This window comes from Pithys albifrons, chromosome 2 (assembly GCF_047495875.1).
Source record: "Pithys albifrons albifrons isolate INPA30051 chromosome 2, PitAlb_v1, whole genome shotgun sequence".
NCBI lineage: Eukaryota > Metazoa > Chordata > Aves > Passeriformes > Thamnophilidae > Pithys > Pithys albifrons.
Genome location: NC_092459.1, coordinates 72,766,772 through 72,787,178, shown reverse-complemented (window position 1 = coordinate 72,787,178; position 20,407 = coordinate 72,766,772). Strand labels below are relative to the sequence as shown.

Sequence of the window (20,407 nt, the reverse complement as noted above, 5' to 3'; positions counted from 1 at the left end):
AAAGGCTTATATGGGGGAAAGCATCCCCTCACTTGTTCAAGAGGGCATAAAATACAATCAGAAACCCATTTCAAAAATGCTGCTGCAGACACAGTCATGGTACAGCTCTTGTGTGACAGCTTCCTGTGAAACCAGCCAGACACAGGACAATGTTCTCCCTTTCTGGGCATGCTCTCCTGGAAGTGTCCCACTGCTCACACTGACAGTAGGACCCAGCGGAAAAGAGCAGCACAATAGGCAGGGCTCCTGTCCTTAAAAATGGGTTTATCTGTAAAAGGAGGTCAGCAACAGGTAACGTGAGAAACAGAATTTTTATTCTTTGGCATAAGCAAATGCTGAGAAACAAATGAAGTCAGTGTTTATTAGTCCTAATACAACCCTTTAAAATAAACATGAAATTATTGGGTAAATGAACTAGAGCAATGAATGAAATGCTGTTGCTGAGCCAGTAGAATCACCTTTAATTAGCAAGCTTTTCTCTTGTTAGCTCTGTCTTTCTCTGGCATTTTACTAGCAGCACAAATGTTACTGCAATTTTTATAGACAAATTCACACATGACTGAAAGGTACAGCAGCTATAATATCGTACGTTTGAGATTTTTTCTTATTTCAGATATTAATATTTCTTCTTCGGCTTGGGGGGAAGATATCATTTTGATAAGAAATTAATACAAACTGAGGGAAAAATAAAGCAATGTGAAGAACTGTGGCCAGATTATTTGTAATTAAATCAGGATGGGGAGATGGACAGAAGAGGGTGTGAAGGAAAAAAAGTGTGATCTGCAGAGCCTTGAAAAATAACTTGCAGGACTTCCTCCCTCTGGAGCAGAATTGTCCACCAGGAAACTAACATACTCTCATATAGCCAGACAATGGGGTAATAATATTGAAGTTACTAAACCCAAAAGCCCCAGGAAACTGTTGTAGGTTTAAGAGACATAGTCCGCTTTTGAGTTTCAGCTACTGTGAAGCCAGAGTAGCAGCTCAGGACTTACTGCTGCAGACCTCCCTCTTTGCATGGAGGCTTGACTCATAGAGCTATGTAATGGTGAGGAGTACTGCCTCTGCCTCAGCCCAGTGCCCTTCCCAGTCCACTATGTACACTAGAGGTGATAGCAACTGCTTTGGGAGGGGAAGCAGCCATTCCCTTTCTTCCCCTAGCACCATGGGACTGAGAGGGTGCATTCCTGGCTGGGCACAATATTCTTGATTTAAGCCAAGATGTCATTGGCCTTTTTGCCCACCTGGGCACACTGCTGGCTCATATCCAGCCAGCTGTCAAACAGCAACCCCAAGTCCGTTTTGTCTGAGCAGTCTCAAACCACTCTTCTCCAAGCCTATATCAATGCCCAGAGTTGTTGTGACCTAGATGCAGGACCTGGCACTTTGCCTTTTTGAGCCTTATGCAGTTGTCCTTAGCCCAACGATCCAGCCTGTCCAGATCCCTCTGCAGAGCCTTCCTATCCATCATCAGATCAACACTTGCATCTACTTTGGTGTTGTCTGAGAACTTAATGAGGATGTACTCAATCCCTTGGTTGAAACCACAGATAAAGATGTTAAACAGGACTGACCCCGACACTGAGCCCTGGAGAACATACTAGTGACCAGCTGTCACCTGCATTTAGTTCCATTGCCAACCACTCTCTGGCCCCAGCCATCCAGACAGCTTTTAATCCACTGGAGATTGCACTTCTCCAAGCCATGAAAAGCCTCAACTTATCAAGAATGCTGTAGAAGATGGTGCCAAAGGCTTTACTGAAGTATAGATACTCAGCACCACAGCCCTTCCCTCATCTACTAAGCAGGTCACCTTGTCATAGAAGGAGATTAGTTTGCTCAAGCAGGATCTGCCTTTCATAAACCCATACTGGCTGGCCCAGACCCCCTGGTTGTCCTGCATGTGCTGTGTGATGGCACTCATGATGATCTGCTCCATGATCTTCCCTGATGCCAAGGTCAGGCTGACAGGCCTGTAGCTCCCCAGATCTTCTTTCCAACTGCTCTTGAAGATGGGTGCTACATTCACTAATTACAAGTCAACTGAGACTTCTCCAGTTAACCAGGACTACTAGTAAATGATTGAAAGGGACCTGGCAAGCTCTCTCTCCAGGCCTCTCATTTCTCTCAGGTGTAACCCCTCTGGGCCCACAGACTTTTGGGTGTCTAATGGGCATAGCAGGTCACCAACCACTTTCTCTTGGTTTATGGGGGCTTAACTGAACTTCCATCACTAAATTCCAGCTCTGGGAGTTGCACCTTGCTGTTGAGCTTCATGTCCTCCCTGCAGACCCCACCATGGTCCAGGCAGGTCCCTCCATCAACTTGCCATGCAGCTATTCAGTTTTGCCATCACTGCCATGAAGGTTCACACCAGCTTTGCAGCAGCATTTCCCGGTCATTGTGCAAACATTTGGCTAGGCAGGTCTGCTCCATAAAGAGCCTTTCTGCTAAGTACCTGTTGATAAATAAAGCAACACAGGGCTCAAGATGATCATTATAGTTTCATTCAAAAGAGCTGGCAACTTCAAAAGGTTGGCTGACAGCTTGGAGCTTTAAGATTCAACAGCAGAAAGGGGTATTTTGAATATTAGCTCATTCGGCCAAAAAGCTGATTACATCACAAAATTATAATCCTTTCAAATCACAGCTCAGTAGAGACAGTTACATGCCAATCGACCTAATAATCTGAAGCTCAAGAAGGCAGGCATGTGTATGTAATCTGCATTATTCTTTAACTGATGCCTCTAAAAACAAGCAATGTTTTAGTTATTCAAATGTTTAAGAAATGTAAAGTAAGATAAGATTAGTTTCTACTTGGTGCTGATACCAGACTACACTGAAGAAACAGAGAACTGCATGAAACTGCAACAAGCAAGATGAAGTAGAAGTCGTGGTACTTCAGAATTTTAGCTGAGAAATAGTCTGGTACCTTATGAAATCGGACACGGTCATGGTCAAAAGTGGAACCGCTGCAAAACACAATGGATCTCAAAAGGAAACGCAGTTCAGCCTCTATCACTTGCTTTTTTTTTTTTTTTAAAGATGCCTTTGAAGTCGAACACTTCATATGATGGCTGTTTGGCTGTGGGTCTTGCATCATTGTGGTTTGAGTGTTTCTGATTATTTCTCTTTAAGTTTGGAAAAAGAAAATGCACTGCCAACAATGGAAAGTAAACTGTACTTATCCCCACATAATTCACCCATACCTTAAATCACTGAGTCTTGCTCCACAAAACATAAACTGTTCAGGGTCAGTGCAGGATTATCCCACAGGAAAGACAGTAAATAAAGCCATTACAATAAGAATAAAATTGATCAGTTAGAATACTTTTGTTTTTCTTAAGTAAAAAAAATATGAAATAAACAAATGAATTAAACATCTCTCATGCATGATTTGCAGGAGAAAATATTAACTTCTTGAATGCCAACTTAAGCTAAGCTAAAGAAGACCCATAGGATGAAACAATATCTGAGAGAATAGTAGGCTGTGAAATTAGAAAACAACCTGTAGTTCATATTTAAAGAAGAGTTTTAAGGGTTTTGTGTTTTGATTTTGGTTTTGGTTTTTTTGTTATTAAATAAGTTTATTTGACTATGCAAGGGACTTGCATCAAGACATTTCAATTTAGTAATATCTTTTAAAGTTCTAAGCTGGACCAAAACTGTAGATGACTATAGTACCAACACAGTGATAGCAGAGTTTAGGTCCTGGATGGAAAGCACTAGGTTTTGGTTTGGGGTTGTGGGGACCAGGGGCCATGGTCTATATTCTTGTATAAACAGAGAATTCAAAATCTGTCTCATAGAGGCTGTCCTTGTGCCACTAAATTAACCCCAGATAATAAAAACTGAAAACTTTCAGATGCTTACTAAATTAGTGCTATCAAAACATCATAATACTTTTTTTTTTTTTGAGAAATGCACTAGAAACAGAACTTATGATTAGAAGCATCTGAAATGAGTGATTGCCAGGAAGGACAAAAATAGTGAAATGTTAATCTAATTTCCCCAGTAGAAATTTACAGTAACTTGAATGCAATGGATGCATTCTACTGGATTCCCGCTAGGTAAACTGAGATCAGTGTCTCAGGAAAACTACTCAACAGTGAAGAGCTATGCTATTTAGAGAAAACAGAAAAGGGAAACTTTCAGGACTTTTAGTAGATTGACACTGAATCTGCAACTAAGTCAGTAGGCTGTATTTCTGTTACAGTTTATGAGGCACTGTCATTTCCAAACTATGGTTTCCCCTCCCAAATTATCTTTTTGTATGAAAGGAATAATCACAACTGTAGGAACTTAAAAAAATATTGTGTTAAAGAAAAGGAGAAACTCAAACAAACCAAAATGAAATGTAAACAAAATTAGTGGTCTGATTTACAGCCACAAAACTATAGCAACACAGTAAAGTCTGAAACTCCGCAAATCCAGCTTGGCATTGTGTCTCTTGCTGAAACTTATGTGCAATTTTCTCATTTGTTTGTTGTTTTTGTTGGGGATTTTTTCATGCACAAAAAATAAGGGTACATTTAATTAAAAAATATTGTGTGAACAAAACTAAATTTTCCATAATACTTGAATTTTTTTTCCAATTACTTTTCAAATTTCACATCTGTGTAATGAAGATTATATTACAGGAAAAACAGATAAATGTCCAAGTGAAGTAATACAAAAATCTTTAGCTATATTAGGAACGATCCAAAGTTTATCCAGCCCTCCAGCCTAATTCAATGCCTAATTTTTAAATAACATGAAAATCTGCCTGTGAGGCAAAATATCTGAGTAGTCTGACACTGTCTCAATATGCTATCATGTGTTGTTCTCCTACATATCAAAGGCCTTTTCTCCCAGGTTGCTTAGAGCAGAGGCAAGACTAGCTTTATGAACAGCTAGCTTGCCCACTGTATCCAAATTGAGGTGCATGTACTCCAGGGAAGGCACAGGACAATCAGTTGAAGTGCATGACAAAAATATTTTTTGCTTTATTAATTGATGACATTTAAAAAAAATAAATTTGTAATGTCTGTATTTGCATATGTTTTATAATGTACCTAATTTTTTATTACAGTAGTACATATATATGATTTATAAATAAATATACACCTATTGAGAGTATGTGCTAAAAAATATTTTACTGATTATTAAAAAGTAGTGAATACAAATAATGCTTGAAAATACCTTCACCCATAGACCCAGCCCAAAAAACTACAGTTTCAGGAGCTGATACTTCTTAAGCTTGGATGAATTTGAGCTATCACCTATCACTCATGATTTTAGGAAAATACAGAGGCACTTACACCTCATTCCATCATACTAAATATTTAGTTTAACTAGCCTTCACGCTTTACCATTTTAAATGGTCTTGATCAGCTCATGTAGAAAACTGAATTTCTGTTTAGCAGACCAGTAATCCAAGAGTATGAAAAAAATATTCAAGACACTTTACAGAATATGTCAGTTTATCACAGGGTTCCCATTTAACTCTATAACACAGAGAAGAACAAAAAGTCAAAATATGAATGTTGGAAAACTCTGTCTGTGAGAAAAGTATAAAAACCCTTCCATTTCCCCAGTATGTAACATATTCTAGACTCCTTTTTGAGTTCATTTTCATTATCAGGGAATAGCTAGTTTCTAAGAACCACAAGTAACCTCAGAAAAATGCTTTGGCTTTATAAAAAAGAACTAGAAATCTAATGGGAAGAATTATTATTATGTAACTTCCAACCCAAACTAAAAGATACAGGTGGCTTGGATCATCCTTACAAACATTATATTCAGTTTCAGATGCTTTATATTAGGTTACCCTTAGGATATTAACATATAGTCTTAGCTCAGTTTAAATCAGTGGAACTTTTACTGTAGACTCCAAGGGGCCCTTACCTTTCACAATTTTACCTTCACAAGATATCAGTGCTTACCAAAAACTGCATCTTCATTTATCTGCAAATTATTGCTAAAAATATTTGGCTTAACATGTAAGGGATTCAAATTTTCAGGTTGTATAAATCAGTGCAGCTGCAGAACTATGACAACTTAACCCACCTGAGGATCTATCAGTGGGGTTTATCCCATTTAAGATAATTCATAGCAGTAAAGTAATTAATTTTAAAATTTTCCTGGTTTTACCCAGGGCTACTTCATTTCTGTGGCTATAATCTTCAAATCAAGCAAACTCATCCTATAAAAAATGTATTATTCATGAAAAATAAGGATCTAATTAACCTACTTTTTTCAGTCCTGGCACCACTCAAATTATATGCTATATTTAAATTTGGACAACACAAATATACACATGCCTTTGCAAGACTGCTTACCATAGAGAAACTTAGAGTAACTCTGGTTCATTTCTACTAAAAAGTTGATTCACATTAGCTATTTGCCCAACTTTGTGTTACTTGTTAACACCTAGACACATCTGTGCAAGATCATCATTCAACCTCCTTTCTCAAAAAAATTGTCTAAAGTAAATTTCATTAATTTTTACTTGATGCAATGTTTGCATGATATGTGAGAAATTTTCCAGTTGAAGACTTCTGCATTTAGTCTTAGAGAAAGGAAAAAAAGTAAGCATCTTAACCCAATTGCAACTGGGAAGGAGCCTCTTCCCCTTGTTAGTTCTATAGGCAAGTACTTATTTTATGCAGCTGCAGCATAGAAGAATGAGGTTCTTCTATCTAACCTATAAGTAATGTTAGGAAATTTTTGTATTTGTTTTATGCTAGAATAACAAAAAGCATTAGAAAATCAAAGCTTAAGCCACGTTAAAACAAGAGAGAACAAATCCATGCCACACAAATCATTTATGATAACTACAAGCTTGCATTGGCGTAGTGGTTCGTTGGACTAAAGCTCATACAATGCAAAATACCATAATGTAAAAGAAAGTAAATCAAAATACCATTGCCTAACTTAATGAAAATTAATTTATCAGGTAGGAGCTTAAAGTATTGAACGTTAATTGTTAATTGTTAATTGTTAATTGTTGTTAACTGTTTTACTAGAAGTGTATCTTGATTTTGGATAAATCTTTATTAGTGTACTGTACAAAAGCTTTACCAATTTAGGTAAGAAATAGGTATGTGAAAGCTTAAAAACCTTCACCTGCCCATCTTCTCTAAGATTTCATCTAGAAAATGCTTTTTAAAATTTTTAGCAAAAGTTAGGATTCACCGTCAATCAATATATTTTGCTGCAAAACTTATTTCTTCAGTTTCTGCTGTGCTCTTGTCTCTTCTGAGTCAAATTCTTTTCACTCAGAAAAAAAAAAAACCAAACCCACATGAAATCAAGTAATTATCCAAGTCTGTATATATGCAAGTGTTGTGTGAGATAGATGGTTGAAGATGGTTAACTTTCCAGTGGTTTCCATGGAGTAAGGATTGTAATACATCATAAAATAATTTACATTGGGAGGGTCTGTTGAAAGTTGTCTAGTCCAATCCCCTACAATGAGCAGGGCATTTTCAACTAGATCTGGTTGCTCAGAGCCCTGTCCAGCCTGACCACGAATGCTTCCAGGGATAGGGCATCCATCACCTCTCTGTGCAACCACACTCATCATGAGAAACTGCTTCCTTATATCTAGTCTGAATCACCCTCTTTTAGTTTCAAATCGTTATCTCTTTTCCTATCACTAGAGGCCCTGCTAAGAAGTTTGGTTTCATCTTACTTATAAACCCTCTTTAAGTATTGAAGGCTGCAATAAGGTTCAAAATATTTCCCAGATGATCCTTGAAATACTTGCTAACTTACATGAAGTTACAACAGCAGTAACTTCAGTAAGCAAGTACTGACTGGCAAGATGATGAATAAACATCATGATTCTGACTGCTACCAAAGGTGTATTTGCCACTAATTTTCACATATCTGAGGATTTATGTGACACATGTGGTTATTGCTGAAATCTGTGAGCAGCTAAACAGTAAAATTGCAAGTTAGTCACACTCCATCGCTATTTTTTGTTAAAGATAGTTTGGTAAGAGATATGAAAATCATGCTCCCAGGTGAATTTTTAGTGTAAATCAGCTTTTCATCTCTTAGTATATGTACATGTTCAGTATCTTAAGTAATCGACCATGATGCAGAGTTAGTACCTCTCTCATTCTGCCACTGTCTCTTTCATAGAGTAACCAAGGTCCACCTAAAACACATACCAGATTTTCTGCCCCATTTCTCTTCCATCAGAAAGCTGCTGCCTCACTGTTTTAGTAGCTGGAAACCATTTTATAGCTCCCAGGTGAAATTCACTCTAGGCATTTCATACCTATTTTTCTTGTGCCAAAGTCGTCACAGAAGAAAACCATTTCCTTTTCTCATGATCTCAAAGGAACAAGACCTTATCTTGTTTGTCTAAAAGAAGCAAATGCTAGCTGCCTTCTCTTGGAATGAAGCTGCTTTTCCTGACACATCAGAGCTAGCTAACTTCTGTGTTTCCCATTTCCTGATGACCAGAATTGTATCTAGATAAGATTCAAAAGAAGTAATAGGGATATCTAAAATGGCATGAATGTTTCCTTGTCTGTCTTCTCTGTCCCATCATGCCTAGCTAGATCTGTTTCTGGCTCACACTTGCCATTTTCCCTGCCACATAAATTGGATGGCTTACAGTTAATCCTTTGATTAGCTACTTTCCATGTAGAACAGAACATAGAGTTATATCCGACTTTTTTTTTAATTACATCTTGTAATTAAATTTATTTCATGACAGAGAGTATTAATGTGTCCTTCATTCAATATTCATTTCTACACTGATGTGCATGTTTTGTTAAGAATTACTGTCTAAATGTTTATCTGAGTGGCTAAACTGGAATATATTTCATGATACAAAAGATCTGCACATATTATTTGCTTATTTCTAGTTCTTTACAATAGCTGACAGTGACTCTCTCATAACATGTGCAATATCACTAAACCGGTTACACCTCAAGTTATTCAAACATACTAAAAAGCCATTTCAAAAATTAAGCAAGTCTACCAATTTCTATATAGCTCAACTATCCAGAGGTAAAATCTCTCACATGCTTATAAAAAGTAAAAAAAAAATAAAACCACTAATAAACATCTTTTTTCTTTCCTACAGAGAAGAATAATAAAATATTCTGAAGTAAACTGACATGGATACTCTTGGGGGAAAAGTAAATAAGATGAGAGAGTTTTTAGACTGATTTGAAGACAGAGGCCAATTTCCTATGGATTTTGCTAGAACAAGGATTATCAATTGTGTGCCAAGTTATTCTAGATATATTTGTTGACTTCCCTGTTATGACAACAGGAAGGAATAATTCTAGTAAATAAATGTGACTGCCATAAATCTACTGAGAAAAATAAGTGTTAATTTCTCTGACAATTTCTCAAGACCCATATTGACATACATTGCTCCAAAGTCAAAGACTTCAGTCAGTGGCAAATTAATATAGTGATATCTAAAAAAATACATTGTTTTAATATAAAAAAAGAAATTGTTTTCTAATTTATTGCAGTGGATAGAAAAGCATAGGATTGCACAAATGTAAATCAATTTCACTGACCTTGAAGCTGGCGGCCTTTGTACAAATCCTTTGTTTTTGTTGGATGAGCTCTGGCACCATTATCACATTTAGGTTGTTCATACCTAAAGAACAAACAGAGAGAGAATAAAACCAGGTTAATCTGGTCTGAGTTAGAATTTATTTCCAATTCTGTAGTCCAAATAAGACTTGTACTTTCTTATATTAAGGGAAAAATCCTGTTTTTCACTCAGAAGGGCAATGCAAACTCATCTGCCTATTTTTCACTTACCTCAAAGAAACCACCACATTCTACAGGGAGAAAAACTAAGAAACTGCTATAAATTATTATATAATAAACAATTATTTTGAAAATACACCAAAACAAACCCCAAAAAGAAAAAAAAACGGTAAGGCTCTCCCTCCATCTATAAAACCAAAAAGCCATAAACAGTATGACAAACAGTATTCATGTTGGGAAACACCAGAGAAGCGTTTTCAAAAACCACAGAAAGGCAGGTACTCTAGCTAGTTACTACTGCATTTCTAAAACTACATGCTACTGTATCCTCTCCAAAAAAACTCCCAAAAATTAAAGTAAAAAGGACTAGCCATGAACAGCTAACCTTTTTAAATAAGAGTGAAGAACTGATAGGATTTCTACAAGGGAGGGAATTGGATTGGAACTGCTTAAAAAGAACGGTGAAAACCACTGAATCTCCACATGCAACTGGAATATTCTGGTCCTTCTATGCTTACTGAGTTTAAAGTCACTCTGTTGAACTGGTAACAAGAACCTCTGCTGTTTGTGCTTTCAAGAAACATTGACTGACACAACACCATCAGCAATATCTTTCATGCAAGACTAGGAGGTATTGGAGGATCTGCTGCTGAATCTCACCTGGTTTTTTTATGTCCCACTATCAAGACATGATGGTTTTCCACACAGGTCTACAGAACCTCTTTCTGAGAAATTTTACTTTCTTATTCTCCTAGCGTGAAGTTGCAGAATTTAGCGTGTGCTATTGTAGAGAAAAATTCAATTCTCAGTGAAATGCACTTACTAGCACAAATTGTGTCCACATACATGTATGTGCACATACATTCCTGTTCACTGAATCTAGATTATTTCGTATTTCATATAATTGAAATTCTCCTATTCTAAGTTCACCAAAATGACATCTACTGAGCAGCACACTAAAATGTCTAATTAAAATATGCTAATCCAAAATTTTTGGAACAAAATATTCTTTCATAAAACATTAAATGGTGGCTATGTCCCAGGCCCAGGTCAGACTGCTCCTAAGAACAATGTCTAAATATTTTGATCTTAATTATCAGGCCGCACAAACACCCCCAACATTATTTTTCCTTTGAGGGCTTAATTTATTTCTACATCATCTGATGAAACTGACCACTGGCCATCAAATTTTGGCTGCTGCAAGAAGGTACAGTGCTGTTTTTGTGGACGTGGGAGAGGTAGAGATCCTTGTTTCCCTAAAGAATTGTAGGTATTGAAGGTTCTTTGATAGCATGTGTTGGATTCAGATACCTGATGGATGGCCACTTCAATCAACAAAAAAACAGTGAAAGGGAAATCTCTAAGCAATACTCACTAATGCAGTATCTGGCAAACAGCCTGGTCCCCAATTAATCTGATACCTGACTGCATTGTCCTCACCCTCTTCCGTTACGGCTGTTGCTCTGTGCCTACACGTTTTTTTTTTTGTCCTCTGCTCTTCTACACTTTTAGCTTATATTTTTGTTAAATACACATGTAGTTCAGAATATGCAAACTAAATCTAATGAAGCCCAGTAGGTGTTAAGTGCTGAAATGTAAAAAGTCTGCATTTAACTCTTTAAAGCAACTGAAGAAAGAAAATGAGCCATTAGAAATTTACCATACAGGAGCAACTATGCTAAAAACTGATAAGAAAAACAGACTTGCCTCAGTTTTCATGGAGAAAGAGTGGGAAAGGGATAGCATATCAGAATAGAGCACTGTCAGGTTAAAAATAATGTAGTTAAAAGACATCCCAAGTTACTCTTTTGAATTTTAAAGGGGAAAGAATCCCTAGAAGTGAATGTATCTCTAGAATTGCCAAGGGCTTATGAAGGGTGCTTTATATGTCTGATCAGTCTGCTGGAAAGCATTGAGATTTACTGAGGTGTAAAAGCCATAGAGGATGGAGTATTCACAGGGATTCCACAGTGTGGGCAGCCTCCTGAAACAGGTGAATTATCTTCTTTTTTAAGTTTAGAGAATCTTGAGCAAGTGGATTGGGCATCACTTTGCACATGATCCTAGTTGCTAAAAAGTCCCACGTAAGAACACAGGCTCATGAACCCCACTTAACAAAAAGGCTGAGGGTCACGCTGTGATGTCCAAGAGGCATTGGGAGCCAGCTGGTGAGGACCATACTGGTAAGAGTTTTGGGAGGATGGTTGGTTTTACCCTTTAAATGTATTACCTCTTTTTAATTAAATTGATGTTTTCCTCTAGGTTTTCATAAAATGCAGCTTTATACCACAATATCACCTATCTTTTCAGTTTTACTGCCTTGAATGTCCTAGAGTGGTTCTTCATTGATAGATCTTTATTTAAACTCTAGGACAAGATGACTTTATTTCTGAAATACCTTCACTGAAAAGTGATTTGTCTTTTTTTGACAGTGTGTTAGAAGATGAATGAATATTAATAACTTCCCTTCATTTTGGGGGTCTTATTTAATGTGACTAATTTTATTCATTGTAGTATTCAGAGCCTTATGATATGACAAATATCATCCTCCTGAATACATTCAAAAGAAACATTCAAAAGGCTAAGCTGTTCTGGCAATAGCTTCCCAGATCTGTCTATCCTATCAGTGTTGCCCCGAGGGATTCAGTCCATATTTGAAGATATTTCAGTATGCTCTGCATCCATATTGCTACCAGGAGTATTTATGCTGTCAGTTTCTTCAGTAACATTTTAACACCTTTTAATTTCTATTTTGCAGTGAAAAGCTGGATGATAGTATACTCAATTTTGCATAAGTCCCTGGTTCTTTAAACTAGGAAAGACTCACATGTTCACTCTTTCCATTCTATAAAGAAATTAGAAAAAAACAACTGTATATTCCTCATCATATTCTGATCCCCCATTACTTCTCTCTGCCACAGAAAAAAAGTTTAATTTTATCAATACAGAAAAAAAAATTAAAATCAAGGAATAATTAATGGTATTCCAACCTGCCTAAATCTTTCTCAGAAATGAAGTCTAGACATTCCTCTTAAACTCCCAGCAGTAATCCCACCTGCTTGTTTACCAAGACTGTAGATTCCTAAATACACCAGTCATTCTTTATTTAGTATGAAATTCCTAAAACTGAGTACTCTGCTTACCCATCTGCGCTCAGAAATGTCCTCTCCAGGGATATTACTAAATATTACTTCCTCAGAGCTTCGCTGAGAACTGACCATAAGTCCAGCAAAGCTGAACATATTGGAAATGGTCAAGACCACAGCAGCTGATCCTTTTAGTATCAGTCATCAAGCAGAGCATTTTTATGTCTAAACCATATGCATGGAATGATTGAGTCCAATTTTCCAGCCTTCCAGCTTTGGAGACATGCAGTACAATGAAGGGTCGTCCTGCTGCCTCTTCTCCCACAGCTGAGTGAATGTGTAGTTGCCAAACACAGGAGGCCAGAAGACCAAACAGGAAAAAAAAAGACAAAGACTGATTCGAGGTCCATAGATAACTCATCAAGGGGTTGGGAAGACCTAGAATTACAGTCTATTAGACAGTAGGAGCCAAAATGGCACATAGTGTGTACACACTATACATATGAATAGGAAAGTGAGCTGGTTGATTTTTAACGATCACCACCTCCAGTTACATAAATAGTTCATCTTGGTGTGCAGGATCTGGCAGGAAGCCTGCTCAGATGAAAAAAAGGTACCTAACAAAATTCAGACTTTAAAAGGAAGCATACAAAGGGAAGAAATAATCAGGTGATACAAAAGGTGATACAGACACTGCCCAAGTGTGCAGGAAAGGGGTTAGGAAAGCCAAAGCCCCTTGGAGGCAAATCTGGTAAGGAGGACAATGGGCACTGAGAAGGACTTCTTACATTTGTTTCAACTGCAAAAAAAGACTAAGGAAAATGTGGGCCTGCTGCTGGATGGGACAGAAGAGCTTGTAACAAAGGACATAAAGAAGGCAGAAGTACTTAATGCCACCTTCTCCTTGGTCTTTACTTTTAAGACCAGCCTTCAGGAATCCAAGATCCCTGAAACCAGTAGCAAAGTCTAGAGGAAGGAAGATTTCCCCTGTCTGGAGAAGGATCAAGTCAGGGATTATTTGAACAAAATGGACATACACAAATCCATGGAACTTGATGGGATACACCCATAATTACTGAGGGAGCTGGATGTAGTCATTATGGGCCACTCTCAGTTATATCTGAAAGGTTGTACTGAATGGAGAAGCAGACTGGAAGAAAGCAAATGTCACTTGTACCTTCAAGAAGGGCAAGGAAAAGCCAAAGAAACCAGCCAGACTTACTTCAGTTCCTGAGAAAGTGATGAAGGAAATCTTCCTAGAAGCCATTTCAAAACATGTGAAGAAGAAGGTGATTGAGAGTAGTCAGCATCTAACTATGAAGAGGAAATCATACTTGGTAAATGCCACAGCTTTCTATGATTCTATAACTTGTTCAGCTGATAAGGTGAGAAGGGTAGATATTTTCTTAATCTCAGCGAGGCTTTTGACACTGGCTCTGATCACATTCTCATAGATAAACTGATGAAGTATGTGCTAAACAAATTAACAGGGAGGTGTGTTGAAAAACAGCTGAACAGCCCATCTCAAATAGTTGGGATCAGCAGCAAAATTTCAGTTGGAAGCCAATCAGTGGAGTGCCCCAAAGCTCATAGAGGCAATATTGTTTAACTTCTTCATTAATGATCAGGACACTGGAGACAGAACAATTTTATCAATTTTCAGATGATACAAAATTGGGAGTAGAGGCTGATAGACAAGACGGTTGTGCTGCCATCCAGAGAAACTTCAACAGGCTGCAGAAATGGGCTGGCAGGAATCTCGCTAACTTCAAAAAAAAGGTGAATGCAAAATTCTAGCACCTGCATCAGTATGGGATGGGGCCAACCAGCTGGAAAGCAACTTTGAAGAACCTGGGATTTCTGATGGATGTTGAGTATGAGGCAGCAACACGACCTTGCAGCAAAGACCAAAAGCCTCCAGGACTGCATTACAAAGAGTAGTGTCATCAGGTTAAGGGAGGTGAGCCTTCCCCTCTCATTTGCAGTGGGAGAATGAGACATATCTGCAATGTTGTGTCTAGCTCTGAGCTCCTCAAATGAGACATTGGCATACTGGAGTGGGTCTGGCAAAGAATCATGAATTTGGTTAAGGGACTGGAGCATTTGACATGATAAGGAATGGGTACTGACACAGTTCACCCTGGGGAAGAGAAGGCTGAGGAAGACCTTACTGTTCTCTATAAATATCCAAAGGAAGGAAAATAAAAAGGGACTCGGACTCTTTTAAGTGATATTCATTGGCAGGAAAAGAGGCAATGGCCACAAAATGAAATTCAGAACATTTGGGGTAAATAAAGGCAAAAAAAAAATTTAACCATAATGGTGATCAAACATTAAAACAGGCTGCCTAGAGAGACTGTGGATTCTTCATCCTTACTGGTACTCTGAACTAGCTGAACACAGTCTTGAGCAACCTACTCTAAATGCCCTTTCTTTGAGTAGAGAGGTTGGACCATAGAATCTCCAGAGGTCTCAGCTATTCTCTGACTCTATAATAAAATGATACTGATAAGAACTAAAACAACAACAACAAAACCCCAACAAAATAACAAGAAGAAAACCCTAGCAATAAACAAAACCCAAGAAAAAAAAAACCACAGCAGAAGCCCCATTGCTTGATGAGCACAAGAAGATGATTTAGACTCAAATTAGAGAATAGGAAATAAAATTATTTAAACTATAATTCAAAGAATGTTTAGCACTAAAAAGAAGAAACAGTCCACAAACCTAGGAATGGAGAGCAGAAAAGGAGCATAAAAGGGAGCCTCTGCAATCTCAAGATGACATCTCTAGATCCTCACACAAGGTCTATTGATCCTACAGTTTCAGGATCAAATTTGGACTATTTTGTTTTCACAGTTTATGGACCTCAAGTTGCCAGAAACAGTAGGTCAACAGTAACTTTGTCATAGAATTATAGAATCCTTAAGGGTGGAAAAGACATCTAAGTTCATCAAGTGCACTTCAGATGGTATGGTTAATGGCATGGTCTATACTATAATCTAAACAGATAGCACTAAATCAGCACTTGAAGAATATGTGAAAAAAATCCTCCCTAATAATAAAATATTTTACAGAAAGTGACTTATAATTTGTGTTTCTTTCACAAAACTTATGTGAATGATAAAAAATGATTTTGCTTAATCTTGAAAAAAGTTATGATCACATCAAGATACCCATACTGCCTGCCAGTTTTATATGAGCTTCTATAACATTATTAGAAGGACCAAACCACAATAACCAACCTAAATAACATCCTTTGGAATGTGATATGTGCCTTGTCTACATCTGCTCTATGTGGCTTACAACACTTTACCATGTATCCAGCTCAGCTTAGATGACTGAATTCCAAGCTTCTATTAATAACACATTAAGATGATATTTCCTCTCTATGGGTTCCTGAGCAGTTGTTCCATCAAAGCCTGTCATATAAAATAGTTGAGAAGGTTGCTGGAAAAAAACCTGAACATTTCTGAGGTGGGAAGTTGTTTCTGTCATAGACCATCTTACTTGGTTCATTTATATTCAGGCTAAGGAGTGTGAAATTTTCTCTGGGATTATTTGTTATCTGCTCCAAGCCTTGGTTTCCCAGCATAAAACAGAAGTAAAGAAGAGGACTAGGACAGCAAACTGCCTGTGACACTGCAGTGAAAGAGTTCATGGCCATCTGACCTTAGCTTTTGATGTATCTTAAAATATTTCAGTTATAGTAGAAAAAACTTAAATGACATAATTCCACTAGCAATTGAAATCTCCATGCTAGTACATGGATGCTAAGGCATCTTCTCAGTACAACTTTTGAGCTCTGACCATGTAGTCCCTTACCTTGTTGATGTGCCAGGGATGGGACGTCCTGTATCCACCAGAACACACCAGCAGTAGCCTGTGGAAGGATGGCACTGCACTGGTTTGTAGAGGCCACCCTGAGCACACTCTGGAATGAACACGTTGTCTTTCTGGGGCTGTTTAGCTTCCTCCAGTGCTGACTGAAGTTCTTGATCACATGACGATGCTTTGGACAGAAAAGAATACGTACTGAAGAAACCAGACAGAAAAGGCCTACAAATGGCCTATTAGATTTATCTGTTTTTTATGTTTGATTACATATAAGGATTGTGTTTGAAGAGGCTTGCTACAGCTCAAATACCAGCTGCATTGGTTTAGCCTGTATACTGTTAGAAGTTTTGGTTTCCTTTTCAAGCAGCTGCTTCATATTATAGTCCTAATAATATCTTGAACACCTCCTTTCCTATACTTAATGTAATCTATAGATAACCAAATACTTTCTCTGTGACCTCAAAAAAACCCTCATCTACTCCACAGTCCCTAAACTACTGATCCTTTTCAGAAGGAACAGGAGAAATACAACCTGTTAGTATTCCTTAAATGACTTGTTCTTCTAGATATTCATTTAGATTTTTACATTCTGCTCTTTCTTTCCAGTTTTGGAAGAACCTCTTAACACAGTGAGAATTCTTCCACATTCCTTTCTGGTGATTCTGGTATTGGCAATGCATCATTTACCCTGGAAAGCAAAGACCGACCAGAAAAATTAATACATTTTTATTTCAGATTAGCAGTATGTCCTAGGTCTTTCTGAATATGTGAAAACTTATGTATCTACACATTCCCAGCCTTTATATGAAAGTAGGAGGCAGGGGGAAAGAGCAGAAACCACAGGGCCAAGAAGGCTGTCAGTTTATACCAGTGAGTAAAATAACAAGTCTGCTGAGGATTTTTGGTCACTACTAAACTGGTACATGTGACACTGCAGAGACAAAATATGAGACAGACTATTTACTCAAGGTATTATTTATCCAGGGACTTTAAAATCAGTCTCCTATCATTTGAAATTTAGATGGTTAATAATACAGATTCTGTATAATTCTTGAACTATCTAGAGCAGAATAAAAGGAATATTTGAAAAACAGTAATGTTAAACACTCTACAAACACATAAATTACTCACAGAAAAATGTTGAGTTACTAGAATTTCAATAAATAATATATTCTCTTCAGGTAAAGAAAAGTCCTTTTAATGTTGCAATAAAAAAACTGTAGGTAATATTTGATCTTCTTTCAATTCAGGTCAGTTAAAGGATTTCCTTCTTGACTTTTCACAGTTCAATCCACAGAAGAACAAACTGAATCATGACTGAATTTTCTAGAGCATTTTAACAAACTTCAGCATTTGTATATCATTTACTTTTATCCACAGGGTTCACAATGCAAATTGTAGTCATCAATGGACAGAAATTCACCAGCTGCGTCCAGAATACTGCTGCTCCTTGCCAGCTCTTTTGCAAATTCGATGACCAAAATAAATAAAATATTTGTTGCAGAGGAAAAGGCAGTAGGAAGGTAAACACCTTCAATCTTTAAATGGCACATAATTCCATCTATGCAATGGTCTGGTTTACAAAACAGTGTTTTGTTCCAATCAATATAAAAGGTTAAAACCAAGCATATCACTTCCTAACTTGATTACAAAACATGGATAGACATGTTTGGTTGACTTTTTTTCCCTCTTTTGTTTCACATAGTATTTGAACAGGCCATCTAGATAAGTTGTTTGATTTTTCATGTTTTTGTCTTACTCTACCCACTGACTTAGACATTGAATAGCTCTCAAAGTGTCAGTGTTTAGATAATGAACTGTACTTAGACAATCAGTGCAGTGGGGACAGAAATGCTTCTTTAAAAAAGGGGAAATAGGTAATTACTTGCATGTCAAAACCTTCACAGAAATAGCTATGGTTTCACAAAATAGAAATCTGTCACCAACATGCTCTCAGAGTAGTCAAAATTGATCTTTCTCTCAGTAAATGTGGATTATGATGATTATCAAGTAATAAGGTATGAAAGCCCTGGAAAACACATCACTTAGCTTAGTTATTCACTTTTTATGTTTTTTATATAACTAAGTGAAAAATAGAAAACAGGGTGAAGCAGCTGCAGTGAAAGGGAGGAAATCATTACTCCTTTTTAAACTCCACTAACTTAATTTCTCTTTCATACTGACAAACACTGGGACCATGCCATTATCTACCGTGACCTTTTGTTTTACATCCTTGTAACTAGCAACACAATCTGGCAGATGTGCAGGTAATATAACCTCTCCCAAACCCAGAGGAGCAATACATTTTCATGCTACCAGCTTTTTTTATAAAATATATTGATATATGAAGATTAGATAGTCAGGTCATCCAGGCAGACAAAATGTAGCAGAATGAAATGGGTGTGACGGAAAATTCCCAGTACAGAAGCAGATACAGACTGTTTCAGCTGTGAGCATAAGTGTCAGTCCTTAATTTCTGTGAAGCTCTAATTTCTACCTATTGAAACAACCAGCGAAGGACTGCACTGCTGATTCATGGGCCAGTGCAGTCACCTGCGTTGGGGTGATTTAGGAGCCAGCGTTACAGACTTAGAGAACTGGTCTTTACTGATTAACTTGCTCAGGCAAGATTTTCTACAAGCTGCTGCTCAAGCTAGAAATTTGTATCTTTTGCACTAAGGTCAGGTTTGTTCTGGTCCTTTTTTCCCCTTATGTCTGGTTTTGAACCTCAGAGGTGCAGAAAAGCAGCATTATTGTAAAGATAAGAAGAAGGGCTGCAAATGTGACTTATGGCTTTAGGAGGGATGGTCAGAAGACTGGTTGAACTTCACATTTCAAGTGAGACTGGAAGCAGAGCAGACAGTGACTAATGAAAAGAAAGTTTAAAGATAAAAAGGAAGGACTTTCCTCTTCTTGGAACTCTTAATTTTTTACCCCTCTCCTACAGATGGGAAATAGTAACAAGAAGAGGAACTTATCATTAGGCCTAAATTAATTGTCAGACACAATCTAGATTACTTTTCGACAAATTAAAAAGAAAATAATATGAAGGACTTGTCAGTTCTCTATGAGCCAAATAACTAAGTTGTATTACAAATCTGCTGAAGCCAGTTCATTCACTTTATTCAACAGAAGAGCAGAATAGCTTATCATTTTTCTCCCTTGTAAAATAGCTAATGAGCTTCAGATCAGCTACAAGGCAATCTGTCTTGTAACTGCCCAAGACAGTAATTTCTGAAGTTGAATGGTTTTGTACACTTTTGCCATGACCATTTCTGCCACTATTACTACTTCTCTGTTTTCCCCACTAGAACATTGTTCCTACCTAAGGGAAAACTGCTCTAAAATGCTTATCTATAATCCTGCCTGCCAGAGCCAGAATATTAGCCCTCTGCATAATTTCCTCTCTGAGGGAGCTATTCATTCCCTTTCAAACTTTTTGTTCTATTATTTAGAACAAGAGTAGTGGAAAGATGCAATTCTAGCCCTTTGATGCTAAGAGCTCTTATCATAAGAACTACCATACTGCCGCAAATAACTGCCTTTGTAATGTCAGAAGAGTCATGGTCAACAAACATTAATTTCCCAGGAGAACCAGTGATAAATGTCATTAACCTAGAAGATGCCTGACAGTTTGTCCAAACAATCTAACAACAACTGTGAACTGGAACCCTAACAGATGGATGCCAGAAGTTCATGAAGTGAACAGTATGGAAAAAGATCTATGCACAATAAAAGTAGGATAAGTACCT

The 20,407-nt window shown here is 37.4% G+C and overlaps 1 protein-coding gene across 4 annotated transcripts in view; it reads right to left on the bottom strand.

The window, feature by feature from the left end:
• SMOC2 (SPARC related modular calcium binding 2) overlaps window positions 1-20,407 on the bottom strand; it is a 142,309-nt gene that overhangs the window by 28,284 nt on the left and 93,618 nt on the right. For all 4 annotated transcript variants that reach the window (XM_071549475.1, XM_071549473.1, XM_071549474.1 and 1 more), the window contains exons 8-9: window positions 16,644-16,830; window positions 9,534-9,616 (exon numbers count right to left, since the gene is read on the bottom strand). In XM_071549475.1, coding sequence (XP_071405576.1) covers window positions 9,534-9,616; window positions 16,644-16,830 — 270 coding nt within the window. The remainder of the gene's footprint in view (window positions 1-9,533; window positions 9,617-16,643; window positions 16,831-20,407) is intronic.